At 44.0% G+C, this 25,451-nt stretch overlaps 2 protein-coding genes across 6 annotated transcripts; both read right to left on the bottom strand.

Moving 5' to 3' along the window:
- Nucleotides 1-662: 662 nt before the first annotated feature.
- Nucleotides 663-10,910, bottom strand: glra4b (glycine receptor, alpha 4b). 2 transcript variants are annotated; one of them, XM_058383283.1, is made up of 10 exons: nucleotides 10,322-10,905; nucleotides 7,636-7,763; nucleotides 4,873-4,940; nucleotides 4,499-4,722; nucleotides 4,299-4,381; nucleotides 3,340-3,477; nucleotides 2,925-3,139; nucleotides 2,180-2,338; nucleotides 1,467-1,571; nucleotides 663-1,333 (listed from the first exon to the last, which is right to left on the bottom strand). In XM_058383283.1, exons 1-10 carry the CDS (start codon nucleotides 10,384-10,386, stop codon nucleotides 1,058-1,060), a joined length of 1,461 nt encoding a protein of 486 aa, XP_058239266.1. In that variant the 5' UTR covers nucleotides 10,387-10,905; the 3' UTR covers nucleotides 663-1,057. The 2 variants fall into 2 exon arrangements, with proteins under 2 accessions (XP_058239266.1, XP_058239267.1); XM_058383284.1 differs by lacking the exons at nucleotides 663-1,333; nucleotides 1,467-1,571 and adding an exon at nucleotides 1,580-2,073 and having other exon boundaries at nucleotides 10,322-10,910.
- A 1,669-nt stretch (nucleotides 10,911-12,579) lies between these two features.
- aifm1 (apoptosis inducing factor mitochondrion associated 1) lies at nucleotides 12,580-24,338 on the bottom strand. 4 transcript variants are annotated; one of them, XM_058383276.1, is made up of 20 exons: nucleotides 24,137-24,338; nucleotides 22,600-22,730; nucleotides 22,388-22,511; nucleotides 22,033-22,059; nucleotides 19,209-19,373; nucleotides 18,849-18,974; nucleotides 18,641-18,700; nucleotides 18,014-18,165; nucleotides 17,466-17,596; nucleotides 17,250-17,340; nucleotides 17,043-17,127; nucleotides 16,850-16,926; nucleotides 16,637-16,745; nucleotides 15,187-15,294; nucleotides 14,978-15,066; nucleotides 14,717-14,857; nucleotides 14,413-14,555; nucleotides 14,184-14,308; nucleotides 13,851-14,038; nucleotides 12,580-13,548 (listed from the first exon to the last, which is right to left on the bottom strand). In XM_058383276.1, exons 1-20 carry the CDS (start codon nucleotides 24,222-24,224, stop codon nucleotides 13,477-13,479), a joined length of 2,232 nt encoding a protein of 743 aa, XP_058239259.1. In that variant the 5' UTR covers nucleotides 24,225-24,338; the 3' UTR covers nucleotides 12,580-13,476. The 4 variants fall into 4 exon arrangements, with proteins under 4 accessions (XP_058239259.1, XP_058239256.1, XP_058239257.1 ...); XM_058383273.1 differs by lacking the exon at nucleotides 19,209-19,373 and having other exon boundaries at nucleotides 18,849-19,061; nucleotides 24,137-24,337; XM_058383274.1 differs by lacking the exon at nucleotides 19,209-19,373 and having other exon boundaries at nucleotides 18,849-19,058; nucleotides 24,137-24,337.
- Nucleotides 24,339-25,451: the final 1,113 nt, after the last annotated feature.

Here is a 25,451-nt window from a genome sequence, read left to right as displayed (position 1 = left end):
TGTTTGTGGTGTGGTGTGTAGTGTGGTGTGGTGTGTTATGTTTGTGGTGTGGTGTGTTGTGTTGTGGTTTGTTGTGTTGTGTGTAGTGTTGTGTGGTGTGTGTTATGTTTGTGGTGTGGTGTGTAGTGTTGTTGTGTGGTGTGTGTTATGTTTGTGGTGTGGTGTGGTGTGTAGTGTTGTTGTGTGGTGTGTGTTATGTTTGTGGTGTGGTGTGTAGTGTTGTTGTGTGGTGTGTGTTATGTTTGTGGTGTGGTGTGTAGTGTTGTTGTGTGGTGTGTGTTATGTTTGTGGTGTGGTGTGGTGTGGTTTGTTGTGTTGTGTGTAGTGTTGTGTGGTGTGTGTTATGTTTGTGGTGTGGTGTGTAGTGTTGTTGTGTGGTGTGTGTTATGTTTGTGGTGTGGTGTGGTGTGGTGTGTAGTGTTGTTGTGTGGTGTGTGTTATGTTTGTAGTGTGGTGTGGTGTGTTATGTTTGTGGTGTGGTGTGTTGTGTTATGTTTGTAGTGTGGTGTGGTGTGTTATGTTTGTGGTGTGGTGTGTGTTATGTTTGTGGTGTGGTGTGGTGGGTTATGTTTGTGGTGTGGTGTGTTGTGTTGTGGTTTGTTGTGTTGTGTGTAGTGTTGTGTGGTGTGTTGTTATGTTTGTGGTGTGGTGTGTTGTGGTTTGTTGTGTTGTGTGTGTTATGTTTGTGGTGTGGTGTGTAGTGTTGTTGTGTGGTGTGTGTTATGTTTGTGGTGTGGTGTGTAGTGTTGTTGTGTGGTGTGTGTTATGTTTGTGGTGTGGTGTGTAGTGTTGTTGTGTGGTGTGTGTTATGTTTGTGGTGTGGTGTGGTGGGTTATGTTTGTGGTGTGTTGTGTGTTGTGTTGTGGTTTGTTGTGTTGTGTGTAGTGTTGTGTGGTGTGTTATGTTTGTGGTGTGGTGTGTTGTGTTGTGGTTTGTTGTGTTGTGTGTAGTGTTGTGTGGTGTGTTGTGTTTTTGGTGTGTTGTGTGTTGTGTTGTGGTTTGTTGTGTTGTGAGTTGTGTTGTGTGTTGTTGTGTGCTGTCCTTGGGTTCTCTCCTCTCACAGGACGGAGTGCAGCTCCTCGTTACGCAGGACTTTGTAGGTCAGCCAGTAGAAGACGTTGAAGATGAGGAAGCTGAGGGGGAAGATGGCGCGGGAGATGGTGTCAATGCGCTTGGCATGGTCAATAAACCGCCGGCGGATCTGGAACAGCGAGTGACCCGGGGGCAGAGCGGCGAACATGGCTGCCGTCTCAGAGAGTGGACCGTCTCCAGACAGCTGGACATCCAGACCGAAACTGGACAAGAAGAAATCCTGATTGTGTTGAGCTAACTCCTGAGAGGAACAGAGAACTGAGCTGTAGCTGGATTTCAGAAACATCTGTATCACTTAAAGTGTGTGTGTGTATGTGTGTTTATGTGTGTGTGTGTGTGTGTGTGTGTATGTGTGTGTGTGTGTGTGTGTGTACCCGTGCACAAGCACTGCAGTGTTTTGTGTTCCTGTAGGATGTTGTGCTGCCTGTAATGTCATTGCTCTTGCTTTTCGCCTCGGCTCCAACAAACTGTCCTGCAGCCTAAAACACACACACACACACACATACACACACACACATATACACACACACATACACATACACACACACACACACATACACACAGATTTTACTCAGAAATGGGCATAACACATTATTTATTTACAGAGCAAATCGTTGCCTCACTGTTGTGTTCTCACACACACACACAATGCTGAGCCTCTGAAACTAGGTCACTGTGAATCCCAGTAAAGCACGCACACACACACACACACACACACACACACACACACACGGCCCCCTGATATACAGATATACATTTTGTCCAGAACTAACCCCTACTCACTATGTAGGCCACATAAACACCATCACTGTGGGTGTGTCCCAAATGACTTGCTCAGTTCACTTCTTCTCTTCAGGCTCATATCACCTTCAGCTGCAGTGCATGCTGGTTATTCTCTTTGTGATTGCAGTGAATTTCATCACGCTGCACCTCATCGGGGGATGATACAGATCAGACACGCTAAGTAAATGTACGCTGCACCTGGACAGTGAACAGGTCGCGATTTGGGACACGTCCTTTACAGACATGGCTGCAGTGTGTATGTATGTGTGTGTGTGTAGAGGCGGGGCTTGGGGTCGTCACTCACGGCTCTTTGTCGCTGTTCTTCCTGCAGTCGCCTCCTGAGTCTGAAGAACTCTTTGTGTTGCCGGGAGACGAAGTTCACAGCGGCGTATTCCAACAAGGCGGCGAAGACGAAAAGCAAACACACGGCCATCCAGATATCTATCGCCTTCACATAGGACACCTGCAACTCACACACACACACCCACACACACACACACACACACACACACACAATTCATTTTACAAAACAGATTGACAAATAAAAAGCAGGAGTAACAGCCATGGTGTAATGGGATGGATGGATGGATGGACAGAAATATAGTTAGAAAGACGCTGCAGCCATACCTTACAGTATTATGGATGGATGGATGGATGGATGGATGAGTGAATGGAGATCTGTGATGCTATAAAACAGTAGATTGATGAATGGATGAATGACAGCTTGGTCAGTGAGGCCTGAGATCAGTACTATGGATTGGACAGATAGGTGGATGAGTATTTAGCTGGGTGGATAAGATGAAAGTGGATGTAGTACTATGGAGTGATGGACAGATGGATGGGTGGATAGGAGTGAAGGATAGATGGATGGTCAGCTGGGTAGATTAGATGGAGGTGGATGTAGTAATATGGAGTGATGGACAGATGGACGGTCAGCTGGGTGGAGTTACAGTGATGTAAACCCTTGGAGTGAGACTCTGGAGGTGGAGTTCTGGAGGTACAGTACTATGGTGTGAGGGTCAGATGGGTGGAGTTACGGTGATGTAAACCTTGGGCAGCGAGGCCCTGGAGCCGGAGCTCTGCGTGGTCATGGTGAGGACGGTGGTGATGCCCAGGCCGACTCGGGCGGGAGCGGCGTCCATGTTGATCCAGAAGGAAACCCAGGACAGGATGACGGTCAGCAGGCTGGGAATGTACATCTGGATCAGATAATATCCCATCTGCCTCTGCAGGTGGAACTTCACCTCGATGCAAGTGAACTTACCTGCAGACACACACACACACACACACACACACACCAGCACAACGACACAACAAAATTTCCACAAATCTGCATACAAAAAGGTCAGAGCGCCGATCTGAAGTCTGGCATTTCAGCACGCTGAATTCATTTAAATGCAAGAAGACATTTGACCTAACCTGTGCGCGCGTGTGTGTGTGTGTGTGTGTGTGTGTGTGTTGTACCGGTGTTGTAGTGCTTGGTGCAGTATCCCAGGTCCTTCTCTTCTTTCAGAACAAATTGAGGCATCGTTAAATCATCAGCCACCTGCACAGGACCTTTATCCAACCACTGGAAAATCAGATCATTCATGGTGTAGCCGACTGAGCAGAGAAAGAGGGAGGGGGCAAGAGAGAGACAGAGAGAGAGTTAGTGACAGAGAAAGAGAGAATGAAAGAGAGAGAAAGAGCAAGACAGCAAGAGTGAGTGAGCGAGTAATAGAGAGAGAGAGAAAGAGAAAAAAGGGCATGTGAGAGAGAGAGACAGAGAGAAAGAGCAAAAAAGAAAGAGAGAGAGAGAAAGAGAGAGAGTAAGAGACAGAAAGAGAGAGAGAGAGAGAAAGAGCAAGACAGTGAGAGTGAGTGAACAAGCGAGTAAGAGAGATAGAGAAAGAGAGAGAGAGAGTGAAAAAGAGAGAGCAAAAAAGAGAAAGAGAAAGAAAGAGTGAAAGAAAGGGCGCGCGCAAGAGAGAGATTGATGAACAAGATTCTTCTACATTTCATCAGGACTTGTATGGGAGTTAAAAATGTTCAGTCCGTCTCTTCTCGTCCCCTCAGACTTCAACCTGAAAGATTTACAGAAGCTACCTGGAGAATATGGCGATGTGCATGGAGTGTGTGTGGTGAGGGAAAACCTGCCAGGTAAAAATAAATAAAATATAAACCTCCCAGAGCTCGCGGGTACAAGTTTAGCCTGTTAGCAACAGCGGAATAAATGAAAGCCAGTCTCAACCATGGCCGTAAAAATGGAGAGATTCAGACATACACACGGTCAGTGGAACACAACTCTGTACACATCTCTGAAGCTGCTGTTGCTATAGAAAACTCGGCAAGCGCTAACAGAAAATCCGTGCTACTGTCAGAGCCGCTGTTCTATACAAACTAATCCAAACCTCCCGACCAATCAAAAGGCAGAATGCACTCACAGCTCTCCAGCTGCATGGTGCAGGTCTGGATGTCCATGGGGAAGTTCTTCAGGTCCATCGGGCAGGACAGGATCAGGGTCAGCCTGAGAGGTAGTGAAAGATGAGCGTGAGAAAACACAAACTCGCACACACACACACACACACCCACACACACACACACACTTTTCGAGAGGTCAGCTAACACCCCAGCGTGATCTCACCGGATGCTGTAGAGGACGTTCCCGTTCTGAAAGATCCTCAGCAGCTTGTTGTCGGTGGTGACCTCGTGGAAGCTGGCGCCCTTCTCGTTGGCAAAGAACAGGTCAGGTTTCCAGATGGAGTCCAGCATGGAAGGGTCCAGATCGAGCGAGTCGTCAGGGTACTCCTTATACGCCAGACGAGGGTCATTCCACTGCTGCCGGAGGAAGACGTTCAAGCGGTAGTCCTGAGTGGGGACGGAGAACCAGAGAACCGGAGAACCGCAGATGAAGAGACAGAGTTACAGAAAAAGAGATTAGAGAAAATGCTAAACTGGTAGTCATTAGCTTCCTTTACTTATCTCTCAACTCCAGTGTGTGTGTGTGTGTGTGTGTACCATAGTTGTTTCTGTGACAGAGCCAAAGCTGTTGATGAAGATGTTGCATGTGACGTTTACAGGAGGCCCTGAAAAAGACACACACACACACACACACAGAGACAACACACACACACACAGAGTGCTCTAGACACAGAATTAATAGGAATTAAAATCCCGGAGTTGACCAGACGCTCGTCTCGTGTCATGCGGCTATAGATAACTCCGACATTGTGCATTATTCACTGGGTTGCCAGATTGTGACAGCGTAAAAGAAAAAAATATTTTAATGAGCAGCACCGTGGACAGAACCCATGCTGGCTGTCCAACCTGCTCCAATTACCTCCTGAAGCTCCAGCCTTTTTTTCCTGTAAATATTTGACAAGATATTCACATTCAGAGAGATGATCATTTATTGATTTCGCTTCTGAGACATTAGTTACGTTTCCAGCCATCAGCTGGGACGTTCCATCTGGACACACAGACGTCCGGCTTCATCCCGGTGCAAAGATGAATGATAGATGAGCTCTGACACACAAACACACACACACACAGGAGGACTGAGCTAATATAAGAGAAAGGGGTGAAAGGGAGATAAATTAATACAGAGAGAAAAAAAGAGAGGAAGGAGAAGGCTGAGGAGGCGTTGGAGGACAGGGACGAGAGCATCAGCCTGCAGGAAACGTGTCAAACATCATCTAGCACGTGGACGGATGAAGGATGAGACGGAGCGCTGAAGAAAACAGGAGAGAAACAGCGCCGGACTGACTCATTTGGGTCTGTAGGTTAACACAGTGACCAGAAAATGGAGCTCACTAGAGTCCAGAGGCTTGATTCCAGAAAATTCCACACAGGATTGCGTGTGTTTCTGCACTTTCTGAAGCCATCAGTTTGTGAAATAAACAATTCAGCCTTTACACACACAAAAAAAACACCTGAGGAGACAGGCTAATAGTCGTTAGCATACATTTTTCCATATGGAGACTTTAAGTAGTAACGTCTCAACACGCCTGAGGTAAACGTTGATATCTCCAACCTGATTCAACTGAGTTTCTATCGCTCTTGTGAAAGAGCTAACTATATACCAAGCAAGCTTGCATGCTAACTAGCTCATCTATGACAACTGACATCATGCTAGTTAGCAGATATTTAAAAACTGACTACATGCTAGCTAGCTAATACATGAGAACTAACCACACACTAACTAGCTGATATATAAAAAGATGCTAATTAGCTCTTAGAGAGAAACTGGCTACATGCTAACTAGCTGATCTATAAGAACTGACTATATGAGGGCCTGATCTATACCTGCTAGCTGATACACTACATTGCCAAAAGTATTGGGACACCCCTCCAAATCATTGAGTTCAGGTGTTGTTTTTCAGGGGTTGGACTCGGCCCCTTAGTTCCAGTGAAAGGAACTCTTAATGCTTCAGCTTCATACCAAGACATTTTGGACAATTTCATGCTCTTTGTGGGAACAGTTTAGGGATGACCACTTCCTGTTCCAACATGACTGCACACCAGTGACCAAAGCAAGGTCCATAAAGACATGGATGAGGGAGTTTGGTGTGGAGGAACTTGACTGTCCTGCACAGAGTCCTGACCTCAACCCCATAGAACACCTTTGGGATGAATTAGAGCGGAGACTGTGAGCCAGACCTTCTCGTCCAACATCAGTGCCTGACCTCACAAATGTGCTTCTAGAGGAATGGTCAAACATTCCCATAAACACACTCCTAATGCTTGTGGAAAGCCTTCCCAGAAGAGTTGAAGCTGTTATAGCTGTAAAGGGCGGGACAACTCCATATTACATTCATGTGCATGGAAAGGTGGACGTCCCAAAACCTTTGGCAAAACAGTGTATCTACAAACGGACTACATGGGAATTAGAAAAGTGCTAGAGAACAGCATTCTATAACATGCTAGCTAGATAATATCCAAGAACTGACTACATGCAGCTTAGCATTTACATCGTTATTCTCATAAGATGGCGGCTTTTAGCTGAAGGCTAGCTCTGTTCTCTCAACACGCAACCTCGGCACCTTTTTCTATTTTTCTCAGCTGTTATTTTTAAAACATTAGCCATTATTTCTATTCTGTGGAGAATTAGCGTCAGGTGCCGAGACGTCTTCTGGTGGAAAAGTTGCTGCTCTGAATAATCCGAGGCTTTGACTTTTTGACCTTTTGCATTTCTGAGGTGAAGCCGGACGATGAGAAGAAAATATTTTTTGCTGGACACATGATTTATTTTCCTTCCTTTTCTTTCTTGTTCTTTATTTTTCTTCTTCCCTGTCGCTCTTACACAGCCTCTTTATCAGCGATTGTCTTTGTATTTCTTGCAGTTGGAAAGCGAGTGAAGACTGTAGTGATTTTATTTCCGGCTGAAATCAGCAGGTTTCTTTCTGCATGCTGACGCTATTTCCCCAGAATAACAGCATCGGGAAAGAGGAAAGAAGGGACAATGAAGAAATATTTCCTACAGAGCAATAAATGCAGGTTTCAGATTTCAGATTAAATTAATAGCTTTTGAGAAAACCAGTGAAATGTTTCTTTAGAAATTACGTCTCAGCCTGGAGCCTTTAATAGTGACCAGAAACATTCAATTAATAGCTCTTGTCCTGTTAAGGGGCGGAGCTAATTTCAGGGCCGGAAAAATGTCCTACATGAGGAATAAAGAACAAGACCCTCTGCATGCTAACAGTCCAAGTTTCACTCTAAAATGATGGCAATCCTGTGTGTAATCATGACACATTGCACCTTTAAAAGTTGAACTGATTGTACCTTTAAAATTGGGTCTGATTCGAGCGTCATAGCCTGATGTCTTTCCCATCAACTTGTCCAGGAAGTCGGAGGGCGACATGGGCTTGGGCCGACCGTTCGGAGATTTCATCTCCTTGCCGAAAGTGAGCCTGGAAATGTCAGAAACAGAGAGACTTAGAAAGCAGATGCTACACCTGCTTCATTGAAAAGGTCCAGGCTGTTTATTAGTACCCAGAATAATTTACTAATAATGATTTAGTATTCTATACAGCAATTACTGACAGGTGATGTGAATAAGACTGATGATCTCCTCATCAGGGCACCTGTTAGTGGGTGGGATATATTAGGCAGTAAGTCAACATTTTGTCCTCAAAGTTGATGTTAGAAGCAGGAAAAATGGACAAGTGTAAGGATTTGAGCGAGTTTGACGAAGGGCCAAATTGTGATGGCGGATAGACCACTGGATCAGAGCATCTCCAAAACTGCAGTCTCCTTTAACTCCTGTAAGTATTCTTTAAGTCCTCTAAGTTTCAAGGTGAGGCTTCCATGGAGTTGAACCATGGAGCAATGGAAGAAGGTGTCCTGGTCTGATGAATCACATTTTCTTTTACATCTCATGGATGGCCAGCTGCATGTGCATCTCTTACCTGGGGAACACGTGGCACCAGGATGCACTATGGGAAGAAGGCAAGCTGGTGGAGGCAGTGTCATGCTTTGAGCGATGTTCTGCTGACATACCACCTACCTAAGCATTGTTGCAGACCATGTACACTGTGGCCTCTTTCAGCAGGATAATGCGCCGTGCCACAAAGCAAAAATGGTTCAGGAATGGTTTGATGACCACAACAACCAGTTTGAGGTGTTCACTTAACTCCAAATTCCCCAGATCTCAATGCAATCCAGCATCTGTGGGATATGCTGGACAAATAAGTCTGATCCATGGAGACCCCACCTCGCAACTTAGAGGATTTAAAGGATTTGCTGCTAACATCTTGGTACCAGATCCCACAGCACACCTTCAGGGATATTGTGGAGTCCATGCCTCAATGGGTCAGGGTTCTTCTGGCAGCAAAAAAGGGACCAACAATATCAATATCAGTATCTCAATATGTTGAGATATTTTATTGGAAGCCAGTGCGGTGTGAATGAGACAGCAGTGATGGATGAACTGCAGCTTGTGGATGAACCTGAACTCGTTCATGTAGTATTAGTATAGTATAGCCACCGCTGCTTAGCTGCTGTTCCTGCTTAAAACTTTAATGATGCTTTCTGGCAACAGCTGCCCCCCTTAACGCAGGGGGGTTGAAGGCAACAGTTTCCCTCGGCTGTCTCTGAGCTCTTTCTAGAACATTCTTCCTGTCCAGTGCTTTTAAACACGGCGTGCAAACCTCCTCAGGTCTGGAACCCAAACTGCCAGATGTTAATGTTCCTCTTCATATTATATGTGACAGGAAAGTTCCACTCATTAGAATAAGTACGATGCTCTCCCTCCCTCCCTCTCTCCCTCCCTCTACCACCCCCATCTCTTTCACACTGCGTCTTTCAGCTGTGTTAGTCTTTCGGTCTCTATCACTCTATCTCTCTGTTTCTCTCTCTCTCTCTCACACTGCTTCTGTCTTTCAGCTGTGTTAGTCTTTCGGTCTCTATCACTCTATCTCCCTGTTTCTCTCTCTCCTTCTCTCTATCTCCCTGTTTCTCTCTCTCCTTCTCTCTATCTCCCTGTTTCTCTCTCTCTCTCTCACACTGCTTCTGTCTTTCAGCTGTGTTAGTCTTTTGGTCTTGATCACTATCTACCTCTCCCTGTATCTCTCTCTCTATCACTTTTACTCTCCACTGAAGCTGATCCCACATTAAGCCCCATTTCACACTCACGTTCCTTCACTTCACTTCCTGTTTGATCAGACGGCTGCTCATCAAGTTTTCTACCAATTTTCCTCACCTGGAAAGTCCCGCCCACAAGCCAGCTTTCTCCTATCATACATCAGCTGCCAATCAGGAAGTCTAACGTGTGCTTCCACCAACCACGTTGATCATGAGGGCGGGGTACGATGCTCAGAGGAAAGCGCTATCTGCCTTCTTCCTCATACATGAGTGCACAGATGCTCACTGTGATTGACGGGAAAAAAAAGTAAGCCCCAGCCACTCAGGTTGTCCGGACGAACGAGAGCTACCAAGGAACACCAAAGTTTTTGCATGAACTAATTTTTGGCTTGTCTAAATGATTCCACCGTCTCACGTTTTATTGGTCAGAATTTCACATAACCTCCTAGTGACATAGTGACCATATGCCTCATCAACTGAAGCAGAACATGAACGTTTCTCTTCGACTTGCAGCAAATGATATCAATCCAGACGGCACTGTCTCGAAACGTCAGCATCATCATTTACAGAGGTGTGAACTCTCTCTTTCTCTCACACACACACACACACTCTTTTTACAATTCCATTTTTAATTACTCGGATTATCGGTGATAAGGAACCTGAGGTTTCTTGTGTTTCCAAATAGGAGCGAAAGAAAATCTTACTCATCAGATCAGGTGTGTGTTGAATTAATAATAATCAGCTCATGCCTTATCTTCTCACACACACACACACCTACACACACAAAGTAAGGATACACTGTGTAACTATAACACTTTTCCACACACACACACACACCTGACTCTCAGAATTTCAAACTGACTTCACTCCATGTTAAAATCCTTACCTGACGACTCCACAGAACCGAAAAGCCACCAAAATCCACGCCACCTTCTGCAGCTTTGCCAGCATTCTGCTCTCTTGATGAAACGTGGTGCTCCAAAATCATAGGACCAAGATCTTCCCCCTCCACACACACACACACACTCTTCTCCTCCCACACTGCTGGACTCACAATCCACATCAAGATTTCTGAGAAGTGCCAGCAAGTTTCATACTCTGTGTGTGTGTGGGGAGAAGAGTCTTAACACACTCTCCCTCCTTTCTTTCTTTCTTTTCTCTTCTCTTCTCTCTCACTGGTCACGCTAGCCGGAGGAACCGGAGCAGAGACAGACGTGTGTGTGTGTGTGTGTGTGTGTGTGTGTAGGCATCAGGGCGTGTGATGCGTTTAAAGACGTTTATAAGAATAAACAACTGTGACACGTACGCACCCGAGGGCTTCGGTCCCTTACCGTCATTGTCATTTCGTCTCAATCTCTCTCCTTCTTCACTCCGTCTCACTAACCTGTAGCCTTCCACTCCACTGAGGATTTTTTTTTTATCCCCGATTCTCCCTGACAGGAGGCAGATTGATCTTTTGCAGAGGTACAGAGGTGTAACTCAGAGGTATGGGGGTGTAACACGGAGGTATGGGGGTGTAACTCAGAGGTATGGGGGTGTAACTCAGAGGTATGGGGGTGTAACACGGAGGTATGGGGGTGTAACTCAGAGGTATGGGGGTGTAACACGGAGGTATGGGGGTGTAACTCGGAGGTATGGGGGTGTAACTCGGAGGTATGGGGGTGTAACACGGAGGTATGGGGGTGTAACTCGGAGGTATGGGGGTGTAACTCGGAGGCATGGGGGTGTAACACGGAGGCATGGGGGTGTAACACGGAGGCATGGGGGTGTAACACGGAGGCATGGGGGTGTAACTCGGAGGCATGGGGGTGTAACTCGGAGGCATGGGGGTGTAACACGGAGGCATGGGGGTGTAACACGGAGGCATGGGGGTGTAACACGGAGGCATGGGGGTGTAACTCGGAGGTATGGGGGTGTAACACGGAGGTATGGGGGTGTAACACGGAGGCATGGGGGTGTAACACGGAGGCATGGGGGTGTAACACGGAGGCATGGGGGTGTAACACGGAGGCATGGGGGTGTAACTCGGAGGTATGGGGGTGTAACACGGAGGCATGGGGGTGTAACTCAGAGGTACGGGGGAGAAATATTCTGTATAATTTTAGCAGATTTTTTTTTTTTTAAACGGTTGATGGTGGCAGAAGTCACTGGACGCACCTGGACGCAGCATCAGAAACTCTAAAGCACATCCGACTGTCCAGAGAGCATGCATAATTTGAAGTGACCTTGGAGAGAAGTGAGAAAACACACACACACACAAAGAGTGAAAGGCCATGCGACTGTTGTGGAGCAGACAATGAGTTTAGGGTGTCTGAGGCCCTGGAGGAAGATGTATATTTCATGTTGCCTGGACTCTCACTGACCTGAGGTTTATAAAAACCAGAGAGAGAGAGAGAGAGAGAGAGAGAGAGAGAGAGAGAGAGAGAGAGAGAGAGAGCCAGACAGAGTTGGGGAGGGGGTGAGACAGAATGGGTAAGACAAGCTAAGAGAGAGAAAGAGACAGAGAGAGAGTTGGGGGGGGGCAGACAGACAGAGAGAGAGACAGAGAGGGTAAGACAAGCTAAGAGAAAGAGAGAGAGAGAGAGAGAGAGAGAGAGAGAGAGAGAGATGGTGGCTGACAGATAGAGAAAGAGGAAAAGAGAAAGAGAATTCTTTCCCACAAGAGACACAAGACGACGAGAGATAAAGAGAAAGATGTAGAGAGAGAGAGAGAGAGAGAGAAACATAACCAGAACACAAGACAGACAGACAGACAGACAGATGTGCAGAAGGCAGTGAGAGAAAGAGAGACTTGGAACATTTTCCTCTGCAGATCATCACCACCATCTTGGAAAAACCGAGAGCCAATCAGATTTCAGCCTTCAAGATTCTGAAGCTTGTGGCCTGAAAAGTGTCGAGGATGTTCTTCAAAACGTCTTCTCCTACCTCACCTGCAGCTTCTTTCTGATGGAAAGCTGGAAATGACCTCTGAACCAACCACATTAAACACACACACATTAAACACACACACGCATTAAACACACACACACACGCGCATTAAACACACACACACATTAAAAACACACACGCATTAAACACACACACACACGCGCATTAAACACACACACACATTAAAAACACACATACTAAAAAACAACAAACAAGTTCAAAAACAAAGTTTTAATCAAGTATCAGAAGAACAAATCGTGTCACATGGTTCAGGAGATATGAGAGAGAGAGAGGGAGGAGTTTGTGCAGCTTGCTCCCACGGATTAAAAAGAAAACCACCAATCTGAATCATGCTCAAGTTTTTATCCAATCAAACGTTCAGGAGACACTTCACCCCGAGTCCCAGTACTGTTTCACACACACTCCATCACGTCCCCTTAAGAGGCATTTCTTTAATCCACTCTTTCACCTCAGGGTTGTTGGTTTACCCCACAGACGGATCAACAATTTACCCATGAGGCAAATCCTGAACATGGTGGATGAAGCTGTTTAGAATTGAAACATGCCTGCTGCATAGCTAGCATGAACACAAACACACACACACACACACACAATGCTAGAACCTGTACATCACATCATACTTTCGAATGTTCTCATGAATGTTCCTGGATTTAAAAGAAAAAAAAAACACATCTGAGAGGAGCGTAAAGGCGTGTTAAAGCAGTACTGGAACACTGATCCTGACTGGGGTTTCCACACCAAAAAGTCCGAGAGAGAGAGAGAGAGAGAGAGAGAGAGAGAGAGAGAGAGAGAGAGAGAGAGAGAGAGAGGGAGAGGGAGAGGGAGAGGGAGAGAGAGAGAGGACGGCTCAAGTTTTACGCAATTCTACATTTACTGACCTCACTAGAAAACGTGTACAATGTTCCCGTATAAACAACAGGGTTTTCCTTCAGCACAGGCTGAACAGTACCCGAGTCCATAACTGAGCCACAGCGCCACCAACAGGGCTGGAGGCAGAGCCACAGGTCTGAGAGTTCATGTCCAAGCAGTATGGGTGGGTGTGGGTGTGTGTATTTTTTTTCCCCCGGTTCCACAAGTACAGGATGTGCATGTTTAGTCTTCATGAATATTGAACAGCTTGGCCACTTCATTTAGATCAGCGTGTTCCTCTCCATCCTTAATGATCTAGAAACCAAACAAACACATCAGATGGTGAGGATGAGCAGAATAAGAACAGAGAGGAAAAAGATGAGTTAAGGATGATAAAGGATTTGTTTAGATAAAACAGAGAGAGAGAGAGAGAGAGAGCAGGTGAGTCAGTGAGTGAGTGAATCAGTGAGTCAGTGAGTCAAAGAGTGAGTGATCAGTGAATGAGTGAATCAGTGAGTCAAAGAGTGAGTGAATCAGTGAATCAGCGAGTCAGTGAGTGAGTGAATCAGTAAATCAGAGAGTGAGTGAATCAGTGAGTCAGTGAGTGAGTGATTTACCTTTCTGGCGATGGGCATCCTGTTAAATACGTTCCACAGCACGATACCGACCACCACTTTATCCCTCAGGTAGAAGATTACTCCTTTCCCATAATTCTCCTGCGCTGTGGGTGGGACAGGAGCTGTTGCAGCTGGGGTAAGTGTTCCGGCAACTGCCTCCGTCTCACTCTCTGACCTGATTCCTGTACCTAAACACACAAATGCTTATAGCTTAGAACATGGAAAAAAGGTCATATAAAAGAGAGAGAATTTCTTTATTACAGGTTAACTGGTGTGTGTGTGTGTGTGTGTGTAGACGAATGAGCATGCTGTAGCATACGTGTGTGTGTGTACCTGATTGCTCAGTAGCTGCTTTGGGTGTGTCCTTGGCAGTAGCTTTTGCAAACACTCCTACAGTTGGGAGACTGCTGTCTACAATACCGATGGCTTCGTATCCTACATCAGGACCCAAGTCACTCCTAACACACACACACACCAGAGTCAGGGCTGTTGATTGACTGGACAATAAATCAGTAAATATGCATAGATGGGTGTGTGGGGGTGTGTGTGTGTGTGTGTGTACCAGAACATGGACTGGTGCCAGTAGGGCTTTCTGGCTCCAGTCATGTTTTCTCCAGCGAGTCTGCCGCTCACCACTGCGTGATCATGATGCTCTACCCGCCTCCGACCCAGTTTTATGTCATAGAAACATGCAGCATCACCTGCCTGTACACACACACACACACACACACACAAGGACTGTAAAGCATCCATAATAATACAGGGTTGCAGATCTGATTGCTGGTAGGTTATAATGTAAAGGAAAAGAAAATGCTAAACTATGGCGCAGATGCAGACAGCTGTGAGAGGATGTCAATCACACACACCACCCAGATGTTGGAGCGCGCCTGCAGCTCGGCGTTCACCCGAAACCCTCCAAAGTCCGAGTCGATCTCCAGGCCGGCTGATTTCGCCAGCTCAACACTGGGCTCGAGACCCACTGCAGCCACGATGTGATCCGTCTTCACCTACACACACACACACACACACACACACACACACACACACACAGAGAAAACACACTCATCAGTGTATAGAATATCTCAGCTATCTGAGGTGTAAAACCACACACACTGCTGCTCACTCACCAGTCGCCCGTCCTTCAGTTTTATCTCCACTTTTCCGTCGTTATAGGACACGTTCTTAACCACAGCGTCCGCCAGCACCTGGACGCCCTCTGTCAGAGGTCAAAGGTCAAGAGAGTCAGAAATGTGCCACCTTACCACTAAATCATGCTGCATATCTTCTAGAATATAAAGAGACAACTTATGTCTATTACTCTTTCCTTCATGATCACCTGTTTTTACTTTTTCTGTGGTCCAGTTGCTCAGGTACTCAGGTAGAACTTTAGCCATGTTCCCTTTCTCTGGGTACATCTGGATCACCTCCAGGCCCAGATCATGAGCTAGAGAAATAGAGAAAGAGAAAGAGAGAGAGAGAGAGAGAGGTGTGAAATGTGTCCTGTTATTAGCTGTGTATATTTCCTGGTTTCAGGTAAGTGGGTGTGGAGGAAGGAGTGTAAAAAGCACACTCAGTTCAATCATAAGCTTCATCTCGGTCCTCGAGCTCGGTTCTGTTCGTGCTGAAGTGCTGAAGGATTTTGGGAATCAGTGACAGATTGGAAGCGATCCTCACAGAGACGTGACGTGAATTAGGCAAATGCGACTTGAAGGAAAAATAAATCCTGCTTTATTAAAGCCTTATGGAAATTCAGTACTGTAAGACGTCATGTTCTCCGATGTTTCAGCCTGCCATATTCATCACAGAAGGGTATAATACACATCCTATTATTCTTATTTAGCAGACTTTATTCAGAATTTATATTTACTATTATATTATTTCTTAGATATCTAAATTTATTTGATATATATATATATATATTATATATATATATATATATATATATATATATATATATATATATATATAATTGGTTATTTTTTACCTATATATATATATATATATATATATAGGTAAAAGCGAGCAGGACAATCAGTTAGTCGACATTTCTACATTCGACTTTTTTTGCACTGAAACCATTTCACCTCCTGTCTCTATATATATATCTGTTTTTTTAATATTTAACTGTCTATTGTGTGATTTATGTTTATGCAAATAATTATTTATTTATTATTTCATATTTATTTACACTGTTTCATATCTTTATTGTTTATTTATTATTTATGTATTAAATGCATGCATTTTTTAAAATTATTTATTAACAATTGGAGATTTATATTTTATTGGTTATTTTTTACCTATATATATATATATATATATATATATATATATATATATATATATATATATATATATATATATATATATATATATATATATATAAAACATACGCTATTTGTTTACGTTTTTAATTTCTGCATCTATTTTTATTATCTAAAATGTATCTATTTTTCAGATTTTTTTTTTGTTTTTAGATATTTATGTTTTTCTATATACAGTAATATTGAATATTTATATGATTTTTTTTATTGGATTTATTTATTTATTATTATTCAGATGCTACAGCTGTGGCTCAGTTAAAGCAAAATGTATTTGTTATATATGAAAAAATAATAAAAATATTTTAAAAAGCTGACACACTTCCAGAGATGTGAGCAAACAATTCTGACTCATCCCGCCTTCACATTATTGCCCCGTCTGTGGTGCGAGTGTGTTGACCCGATTCTTCACCGTGTGCCTTCCGGCTCTGTGATGGCGTGTGTGTGTGTGTGTGTGTGTAGACTCACATCTCCTGCCCAAGGCGCAGGCCAGCTCGCTGCCCAGGAAACCGCCCCCGATGATGGTGATGGACTTCAGCTCTCGGGAAACTTTCTCCAGTGCTTTGAAGTCCTCAATCTGTGCAGAGCAGCGAGGGGGAAAAATGAAGGGCGGGGCTAATGTGATGCGGGAAACACTGTGACTAGAATAAACCCGGGATATTGTGCGTTTGTGATACACACCTTCCTAAAAAGTGTGGTTCTGTTCTTCACCTCCTCGCTGGCTCGCTCAATTACCTGCAGGTTCCGGGGAATTCCACCTGCCACACACACACACATTATGAATCTTCCTCTAGGGCCTCAGACACACTAAAACTGCTCAATAACAGCCGTATGGCTTTTCACTCCTTTCGTGTGTGTGTGTGTTTCTTTTTACCTGTGGCAATCAGACACTTGTCATAGGAGATCTCCACACCGTCACTCAGCCTAACTTTATTCTCCCTGACGTCCATGTGCACCACCTACAGGACACACACACAAAATAAGCTTCTAACACACACACACGTACATACTCACACACATATATACACGCTTTAGGAGAACTCTTTAGATGTGTGTATGTGTGAAGTGGGAGATCTCTCACCTTCTTGCCTGCCAGCACGGCCACGCCTCCATTTTCCACTGATTCCAGCTCACTGGGGTTGACATAGAAAGAAGGTGGCTGGAAATAAATGCTGAAAATCACACACACACAATGGAGGTTAATACAAAGTGCTGACACTTCATAAGACATAGGATAAATTCTCAAGATACATAATATCTTGAAGTTTTCATGGCTCTTACAGTTACACACACACACCTCCTCTCTTTGCCATTCCACTGTTTGAAGCGCAGCGTTTCCGTGACAGCGGGGTCATCAGAGAACCACAGCTCTTTGGACAGAGGAGGCCTCATGTACGGCAGGTCGGCTTCTTCAGTCACGATCAAAACCTGCACGTGAAACAGGATGCTAATCAAAACACCCCAGAGTCATGTGACACAAAGCTATTAAAGAGCAATTCAACTCTGCGAGCACTGAGCACCACTTCCTTTCCCTTTGCTCACAAGTCAAGACTCTGGGGGCGGGGATTAGACGTTATCACTCCTGTGATTGGTCACTCACAACTGTTTCTTCTGGACACTGAGCTTGTTCTCATTCAAAGCCCAGGTGTTCTCATTCAAAATATCCAACACTGGAATGCTGTATCTAGCTCCTGTCATGTCCAACAGCTGGATTTACACAGAAAACAATAGCAGACCCAAAAGAGAACCTTGTGGGACACCATATATCCATTCCACTAAAGCCAAGACTTTTAACAAAAACATTTTTTTTGTATACACAGTTCAGTTAGAGAGGATATTACTCACCCGAGCACCAGGGTCACGAGCTCGAATAGATCTCGCGGCTGCAAACGATGCAGTTCCTCCACCAATCAGGAGGTAAGGGGCGTGTGCAGGGACTTCAGAGAGGGCAGGTGTGGTTTCTACAGTGGCAGCAATAGCAGGAGCGGGTTCAGGCTCTAAAATGAAGACGTGCAAGTTCACTAGCCAGAAACAGTGTTTATCAACAACAGCCATCTCTTCAAGACGAAGCTAAACGTGGGGGAAAGAAATTTAGGAGAACAGGATTTTCGTAAGAAAGGTTAGTCCCATGTGTGAGTTTTTAGCGTTAACAGCTAGCGTTACAATTATCACACATTTCATCAAAAAGACCTGGTGACAAAAAAAAAAAAAAAAAAAAAGACTCCTCAAGCTAGCAAACCAGGTGTGACCGCTACGAATTAGCCTTAGCATTTAACGATACAACAGTCACACACAAAAATAAAACAAACAAACAAAACAAAACAAAACCCAAACAAAAGCAGTGACCATGGCAGCGGGGTACGAGTAAACAAAATGAGGTAATCAAAATGACCCCTCGAGATTGGGACACCAAAAAAAGTGGCAACATTATTTTACAAAATTGTTTCCATCCAGTTAAAACTGGACTCTTACCACTGTGGGTTACTGGTGGAGTCTCAGGTGCGCTTTCTGCCACCACTTCAGGCACAGGCTCTGTTGGTTTTTACCCGACGTAAAAGAGGAGAAAAAATTAACCACAATTCCACAAGTGAAAAAAAGCCATCTAACGTTCAGACCTGGTCCTTCATTTGTTCTATCATAAATACATCTTCGGGTCTCCATGCAGAAGTATCAGGCTTACCGCTCTCAGCAACAGGAGCCAGAGGTTCTTCAGCAGATTTCTCTTCAGTGACATGAGCTTCAGGAGTCACTTCTTCCCCAGTTTGTTCTGTTATGGATGATTCAGAAACAAGGGCTTCTGGGACAGCTTCTGTTACAGGGTCTTCCAAGGCAGGTTCAGGAGTAGAAGTTTCTGGTACTGCTTCTGTTAAAGAAGGTTCTGGAGTCGGGTCTTCTGGAAGAGAAAGATCTGGAATCAGGTTTTCTGTTAAAGAAGGTTCTGGAGTAGGGTTTCCTGTTAAAGAAGGTTCTGGAGTCTGGTTTTCTATTACAGAAGGTTCTGGAGTAGTGTCTTCTGGAAAAGAAGGATCTGGAGTCAGGTTTTCTGTTACAGAAGGTTCTGGAGACGGAACTTCTGGAACAGTTTCAGAATCAGGTTCCGTTTCAACTGGATCAGCCAGAAGGGATCCCAGGTCAGCATCAGTTGCCTTTGGTTCTTCAACTGAAGACTTGTGTACAGGTTCAGAGACCTCCTCAGCCGTAGATTCTAATACCACAAATAGATTCAAATGCACGAGAATGACCAGCTGATTTTTGAAGAGTCCTTCTGGTCTTACTGACGCCTCAAGGCTTGGACCGTTGCCTTGTTAAGAACTGAAGACAAGAAGCCGTCATTAGCGTCACACATACATTACAGCACAGCAGAATTGTTTTCTTCACATATCCCAGCTAAGAAAGTTGGGGTCAGAGCACAGAGATACAGCACCCCTGGAGCAGGAAGGGGTAATATCCTTGCTCAGTTGCTCAACATTGAAGCTTGGTGGTGTTGGGGCTTGAAACCCAAACCTCTGATCAACAACCCAGGGCTTTAACAACTTGAGCCACCACTACCCCTATTGAGCACTTCCTTCTCCTGTTGTCCTGCAAGATATCTCTGTGAGCCAAGGGGTCAAACACAAAGGGCAAATGAAAGTCATGAAATCGACGCATCTTCTCGTCTTCTTACTCCTTCCAGCAGGAGCAGGTTCTTGTGTAGCTTTCAAGTTTGCTGATCTACTAGTGCTCATCAAAAGGAACAAAAACACACTCGCAAGCAAATTCCTTCCAGAGTACCCGGAAACCTTTACTTCAGTGTCAGTGTAGGAAGTGATATAAATGGGCCAGAAACCAATCAAATGGCTTACTGTGTTTAAAACAAGCAACTTGTGGGGGAAAAAGAGCACACAAATTAAACCAATCAATTCCCAGCCTGGTCATGAAGCCAAAAACACAAACGTGAGACAACATTCAGGTTAGTTTGAGACAGACAGGGAGACAGGTCTGATAACAATGTCAAGGAAAAGGGTTTGAAGGAGTGGCATGAGTGGAAAATGGCAGAGATCTTCACCTCAGACCAACCGGTTCATATTGACCAATTTTACGTAACCAATAAACGAGCTGACGGTTGGCCGAGGGGACGACGTCAGACAAAATGATCAGACAGGCCATGAAGACAAATATGTTAGAGAAATGGTGAGTGGCATGATGCAAAGATTTCCAGTCAGTGTGAAGACGGAAAAAGTGCTCGCTACATGCAACACTCGACATGCAGTGCTCCCTTAACGCATGGTGCGGTGCGAACGGAGGAAGGGTTCTACCAGTGCTGAAGAGAAGGGTTCACGAGGGTCAACAAGTCAACATACTCAATGATACAAAAAAAAATGTGTGTAACCCTCAGGACACATTCACTACCTTTTGTAGTTCTGGAACAAAAGTTTATACACCGCAAAGTCAAGGTTTTGAGCTTGATTAAAGCCAATCGACTTCCAGAATAAAAGATTGTGTTTCTTTTGTGGGGTGGTTGTTTTATTTGTCTTTTTTATCAACATTTTACCTGCTTTATCGCTCTACTAAATGTGTTCCTTTTTTTTTTTTTAAATGTTTTTAGAACCTTAACATATTTAAAATGACTCTAGAACCCCTGTGCCTTTAGAACATCTCTAGAACCTTAGTGGCCTTAAAATGGGTTTAGAATGTGTTTAGAGTCTCATCATTTTTAGAATGTGTGTCTTTAGAAAGTCTACAGAACCTTTATTTTTAAAGCTGAATGCCTTGGCACATATTTTGAACATCTTTCGCCCCTCAGCACACATAAATTTTTTTTTATAACATTAGAACAATTAGAACCTTACTGTCTTTATAACACAAAGAAACTGGGTGTCTAGAACCTTCTAGAACCTGAATGTCTTTAGAACCTCAGTGTCCATAGAACATTCTAGAACCTGAGTGACCCCCGAGTGCTGCTCTAGAACCTTAGGGTCTCTGGGATGCTGTAAACCTTAACGTCCATAGATCTTCTTTAGAAGCTGAGTGACGTCAGAACCTCTTTAAATGCCCAGTGCACGTGCAACACATCTGTCGGCTTTTGAACCTTCAGCTCCCTGACTTTTATTCTGTTTAAGGTCGTTAATAAAGTGAGCACGAGTCTAGCTCTCAGTTAGCCTGGTCTCTAAGAGATTAGGTTCTCCTGTAAGCCTGTTAGCCGCAGGTGCTAATGAAGCCTGCTGTTGCACTCAGGACCTGTGCGGACGTTACAACCTGCTGCGGCACAGGAAAGTTAGCTGGCTAACACACATCCCCAGACACACACTCTCACACACACCAATTTTATTCAGGCTGCATTTTAAACAATATCCGACCTGGCAAAAAAACCTGCTACAGTATGTTATCATGCAGAGCTGATGCTGACCTGTTAATGCACAAGAAGCAGAGAGTGCAATGTCAAGCCAAGCAGCAGAGTCTGAGCATTTACACACACAACAATTAAATGAGGCGGAGAAACGGCGGACTTCTTAAACAATTTATCATTACATTTAAATTAAACAAGAAAAAAGAAAAGAAAGGACTAAAATGAGATACTGCTTAGGAAGTGAATTGTATATCTGACAACTGTATTAGATATCAATGATCTTGGAAACCTAGTATGTGAGATCTGTTAATTTGGTGATCAGGTAAAAATATATCTTCTACGTAAAGTTTTTTTTTAAAAAAAGGATATTTTGTTTTTACAAAAAAGACAATATTAAAAGTATAACCAGTTTGTAAATTCTAACTTTCTGATCCCAAAAAAATAAAAGTTGATAAGAGCAGGTGTGTATGTGTGTGTGTGTTGTGTGTGTGTGTGTGTGTTGTGTGTGTGTGTTCAGGCATGAAGGAGTAATTCCCACCTTTTGTTGGTTCTGCCACTGCTTCTGCTGCAAGAGAGGAAAAAAAAATACAGCTGTGTCATTTTTGCTTGTTTTTAGTTTTATCTGTATTTCTATCTTTCTTGCCGGCTCTAGCAACACATTAAAGCTCTGTGTAAATACGCGACATGTGTATGAAGCCTCGTTCTGATTGGCCATTGATATATTTAGTGAAAAAATCCAAAAAAATGTTGAAATAAAATCTGAATTTTTTTTGATAACACTACAGAGATCGAATCCATTCAGAAGCTGACACACTCCGAAACTCTTCACTAACAGACAGTTAAACACACACACACACACCACTCTGGATGAGTGTGCTTCCTTCATGACCTACCTGTGACCTTTGGTTCCGTCTTTACGGGAACGGCGGGATGTTCTGCTGTTTTCTTCGACCTTCCCTCGAGTTCAGAGATTCGCTCCGTGTATCTCACGCTGTCTCCCGTCACGGTGCGGTAAGCCTTCCACAGAATCACAACACACACTTGTTCACATTCAACCAACAAATTCCTGGATTAAAGAATAAAACCAATAAGTTCTGATACTCACATAGACTCCGCCTCCCAGACAGGCCGCTCCCACCAGCACGTAGTATATGGCATTGTCTCCGCCTCCTCCCAGTGGGCCGGAGGACATGTGGGTCTGCGGTGCGAACGCTGGGCTTTTGTCGTTTCTCAGCACTGCAGAAACAAACACCACAACACTTTAAAGCTGGAACATGTTCATTCACACTGCAGCTACCTAGGAGAGTCGACTCTTTTTAAAGTGAGTCAGACCATTTGACTCAACCGACCAATAAGAGTCGACTCTTTTTAAAGTGAGTCAAATCATTAGACTCAACCGACCAATAAGAGTCGACTCTTTTTAAAGTGAGTAAAAAATCATTTGAATCAACTGCCCAATAAGAGTCAACTATTTTTAAAGTGAGTCAGATCATTTTACACCACTAACCAATAAGGCAACTCTTTTTAAAGTGAGTCAAATCATTCGACTCAAATAACCAATAAGAGATGACTCTTTTTTTTTTTAAGTGAGTCATATCAATTGACTCAACTAACCAATAAGAGTCGACTCTTTTTAAAGTGAGTCAGATCATTAGACTCAACTGCCCAATAAGGCAACTCTTTTTAAAGTGAGTCAAATCATTCGACTCAAATAACCAATAAGAGATGACTCTTTTTTTTTTTAAAGTGAGTCATATCAATTGACTCAACTAACCCATAAGAGATGATTCTTTTTAAAGTGAGCCAAATTGCTTGACTCAACTCACCAATAAGAATCAACTCTTTTTGAAGGGAGTCAGATCATTTGACTCAACTGTTTAATAAGACTCGGCTCTTTTTAAAGTGATTCAAATCATTTGACTCAACTTCCCAAAAAGAGTCAACTCATTTCAAATTGAGTCAGATCGTGTGTGTGTGTGTGTGTGTGTGATGGCCATCGGGCAACAAGGACGGTCCAGCAATGACAATGACCTTTACATAACATAATATAGTGAGCTTATATGTGCACAACAACATGTGGAACATTGCAGGTTTTTTTCGAGTGTCTTTAGAACCTTAACATATTTAAAATGACTCAAGAACCCCTGTTCTTTTAGAACATCTCTAGAACCTTAGCAGCTTTAAAACAGGTTTAAAATGTGTTCAGAAACTGTCTTTAGAACCTCAGTGTCACCTCAGTGACCCCCGAGTGCTGCTCTAGAACCTTAAGATCTCGGGGATGCTGTAAACCTTAACGTCCATAGATCTTCTTTAGAAGCTGAGTGACGTCAGAACCTCTTCAAATGCCCAGTGCACGTGCAACACATCTGTCGGCTTTAGAACCTTCAGCTCCCTGACTTTTTATTCTGTTTAACGTCGTTAATAAAGTGAGCACGAGTCTACCTGTCAGTTAGCTTGTTAGCCTGGTCTCTAAGAGATTAGGTTCTCCTGTAAGCCTGTTAGCCGCAGGTGCTAATGCTGTGGTCAGGACCTGTCCTGCGCGGACGTTACAACCTGCTGCGGCTCTCAACTTCAACTGACAGGTAAGTTAGCTGGCTAACACACATCCCCACACACATCCACACACATCCACACACACTCACGCGCTCTTTTCCCGGTTTGCCGACACAGCGCTGAGGCAGCTCGCGCCACCGGGGCCAGTTTATTCCACACCGTTTTACCCCGGAACATCGCGGCTGGATTTTTTTTTATTTACAATAAACTAACTAAAGATCAGAAACTCCGCGCGCGCCGCGGCCAGGTTCTCTCAAGGCCGGTGTGGTGTGTTAACTTGAGGGATCACAGTAAACATCCTGCACCCCTAGGACCCACTTCTGTGGTATCCATTAAGTTCTCCAGATTAAAATCAGAACCTCTAACTAGCAAACGCGTCGTTGACGCAGCCACTTTAATATAGATTCTGTCACTAATATTTTACACAATTATTATAATGTGTACACTATTTTTATAAACACGACCTAAAGCACACAACCTAAATTACACCAATATACAAGATAAATGTTCCAATGAAATGAAATAAATATGCGAAACATTTTTTAAACAGGCAGATACATGACAAACTAACTACTCGGTCTTTCCTCCCCGCAGCGTTTTACAGGCGGCTCAGAGCCGTCCAATGAGATGCCGCCGATCTCTGAATCATCCAATGAGATTGAGACAGGAAGCCAGGGGGCGCAGCATTGTTGGAAGGTTTCATAATACTCGACGACACCGAAGACGTTCTTCAGGTCATTCCGAATGTCTGCTTGGAAACTTCCGGGTTCATCTCACAGCCCGCCTTCTGCTGACTCCCATTGGCTGTTATTCATGCGCACAGTTCACCCATTGGCTAGTTTTATGTTCTATAATAAAATCTAGCTTTTTTATTGGAGGCCGGACAATTTGTAGACCGGGTTCATGTGTGCTAGAGGTCAAATCGATCAAAATATTTTATATAAAATTCTGTTTCAATTTTTTTTTTAACTTATTTCACATTTTATCTAAGCTCTAAATGCATTTATTGTCTGCAAATGTTGAATCGTGTTTTTCTTCCTTCCTTCTGTCTTCCTTCTTTTCTTTCTTTCTTTCTTTCTTTCTTTCTTTCTTTCTTTCTTTCTTTCTTTCTTTCTTTCTTCATCCATTCTTTTCTTTCTGGACTGGCTGGATAACACTAATGCACTGTACAGGAAGGGCCAGAGTCGCCTCCACCTGCTGAAGAGATTTGGGTCCTTTGGAGTGAGCAGGACATGATTAAGGACTTTTTATGATTCTGTGGTGGCCTCTGCAATTCTCTACACCATAGTCTGCTGGGTGGGAGGCAGTAGAAAACTGGACAGGAAGAGACAGAACAAGCTGGTTAGGAGAGTAAGCTCTGTCCTGGGCTACCCACTGGACCTGGAGGAGGAGGTGGGTGAGAGG

Source organism: Hemibagrus wyckioides, linkage group LG28, assembly GCF_019097595.1.
Source record: "Hemibagrus wyckioides isolate EC202008001 linkage group LG28, SWU_Hwy_1.0, whole genome shotgun sequence".
Lineage (NCBI taxonomy): Eukaryota > Metazoa > Chordata > Actinopteri > Siluriformes > Bagridae > Hemibagrus > Hemibagrus wyckioides.
Note: the sequence above shows the minus strand (reverse complement) of the source record. Positions and strands in the feature narration are given on the sequence as shown.

What these genes read in the sequence shown, in the direction of transcription:
- glra4b (XM_058383283.1), bottom strand. Translation starts at nt 10,386, where the DNA reads ATGCTGGCAAAGCTGCAGAAGGTGGCGTGGATTTTGGTGGCTTTTCGG. An exon ending in CTGTCACAGAAACAACTATG is followed by an intron (nt 4,723 to 4,872) that starts GTACACACACAC and finishes GTCCCCACTCAG; the next exon opens with GACTACCGCTTGAACGTCTT. An exon ending in ACTGCAGTGCTTGTGCACGG is followed by an intron (nt 1,334 to 1,466) that starts GTACACACACAC and finishes TGTTCCTCTCAG; the next exon opens with GAGTTAGCTCAACACAATCA.
- aifm1 (XM_058383276.1), bottom strand. Translation starts at nt 24,224, where the DNA reads ATGTTCCGGGGTAAAACGGTGTGGAATAAACTGGCCCCGGTGGCGCGA. An exon ending in CTCGTGACCCTGGTGCTCGG is followed by an intron (nt 17,597 to 18,013) that starts GTGAGTAATATC and finishes TTTCACGTGCAG; the next exon opens with GTTTTGATCGTGACTGAAGA. An exon ending in TGGCACCAGTCCATGTTCTG is followed by an intron (nt 14,309 to 14,412) that starts GTACACACACAC and finishes TGTGTGTGTTAG; the next exon opens with GAGTGACTTGGGTCCTGATG.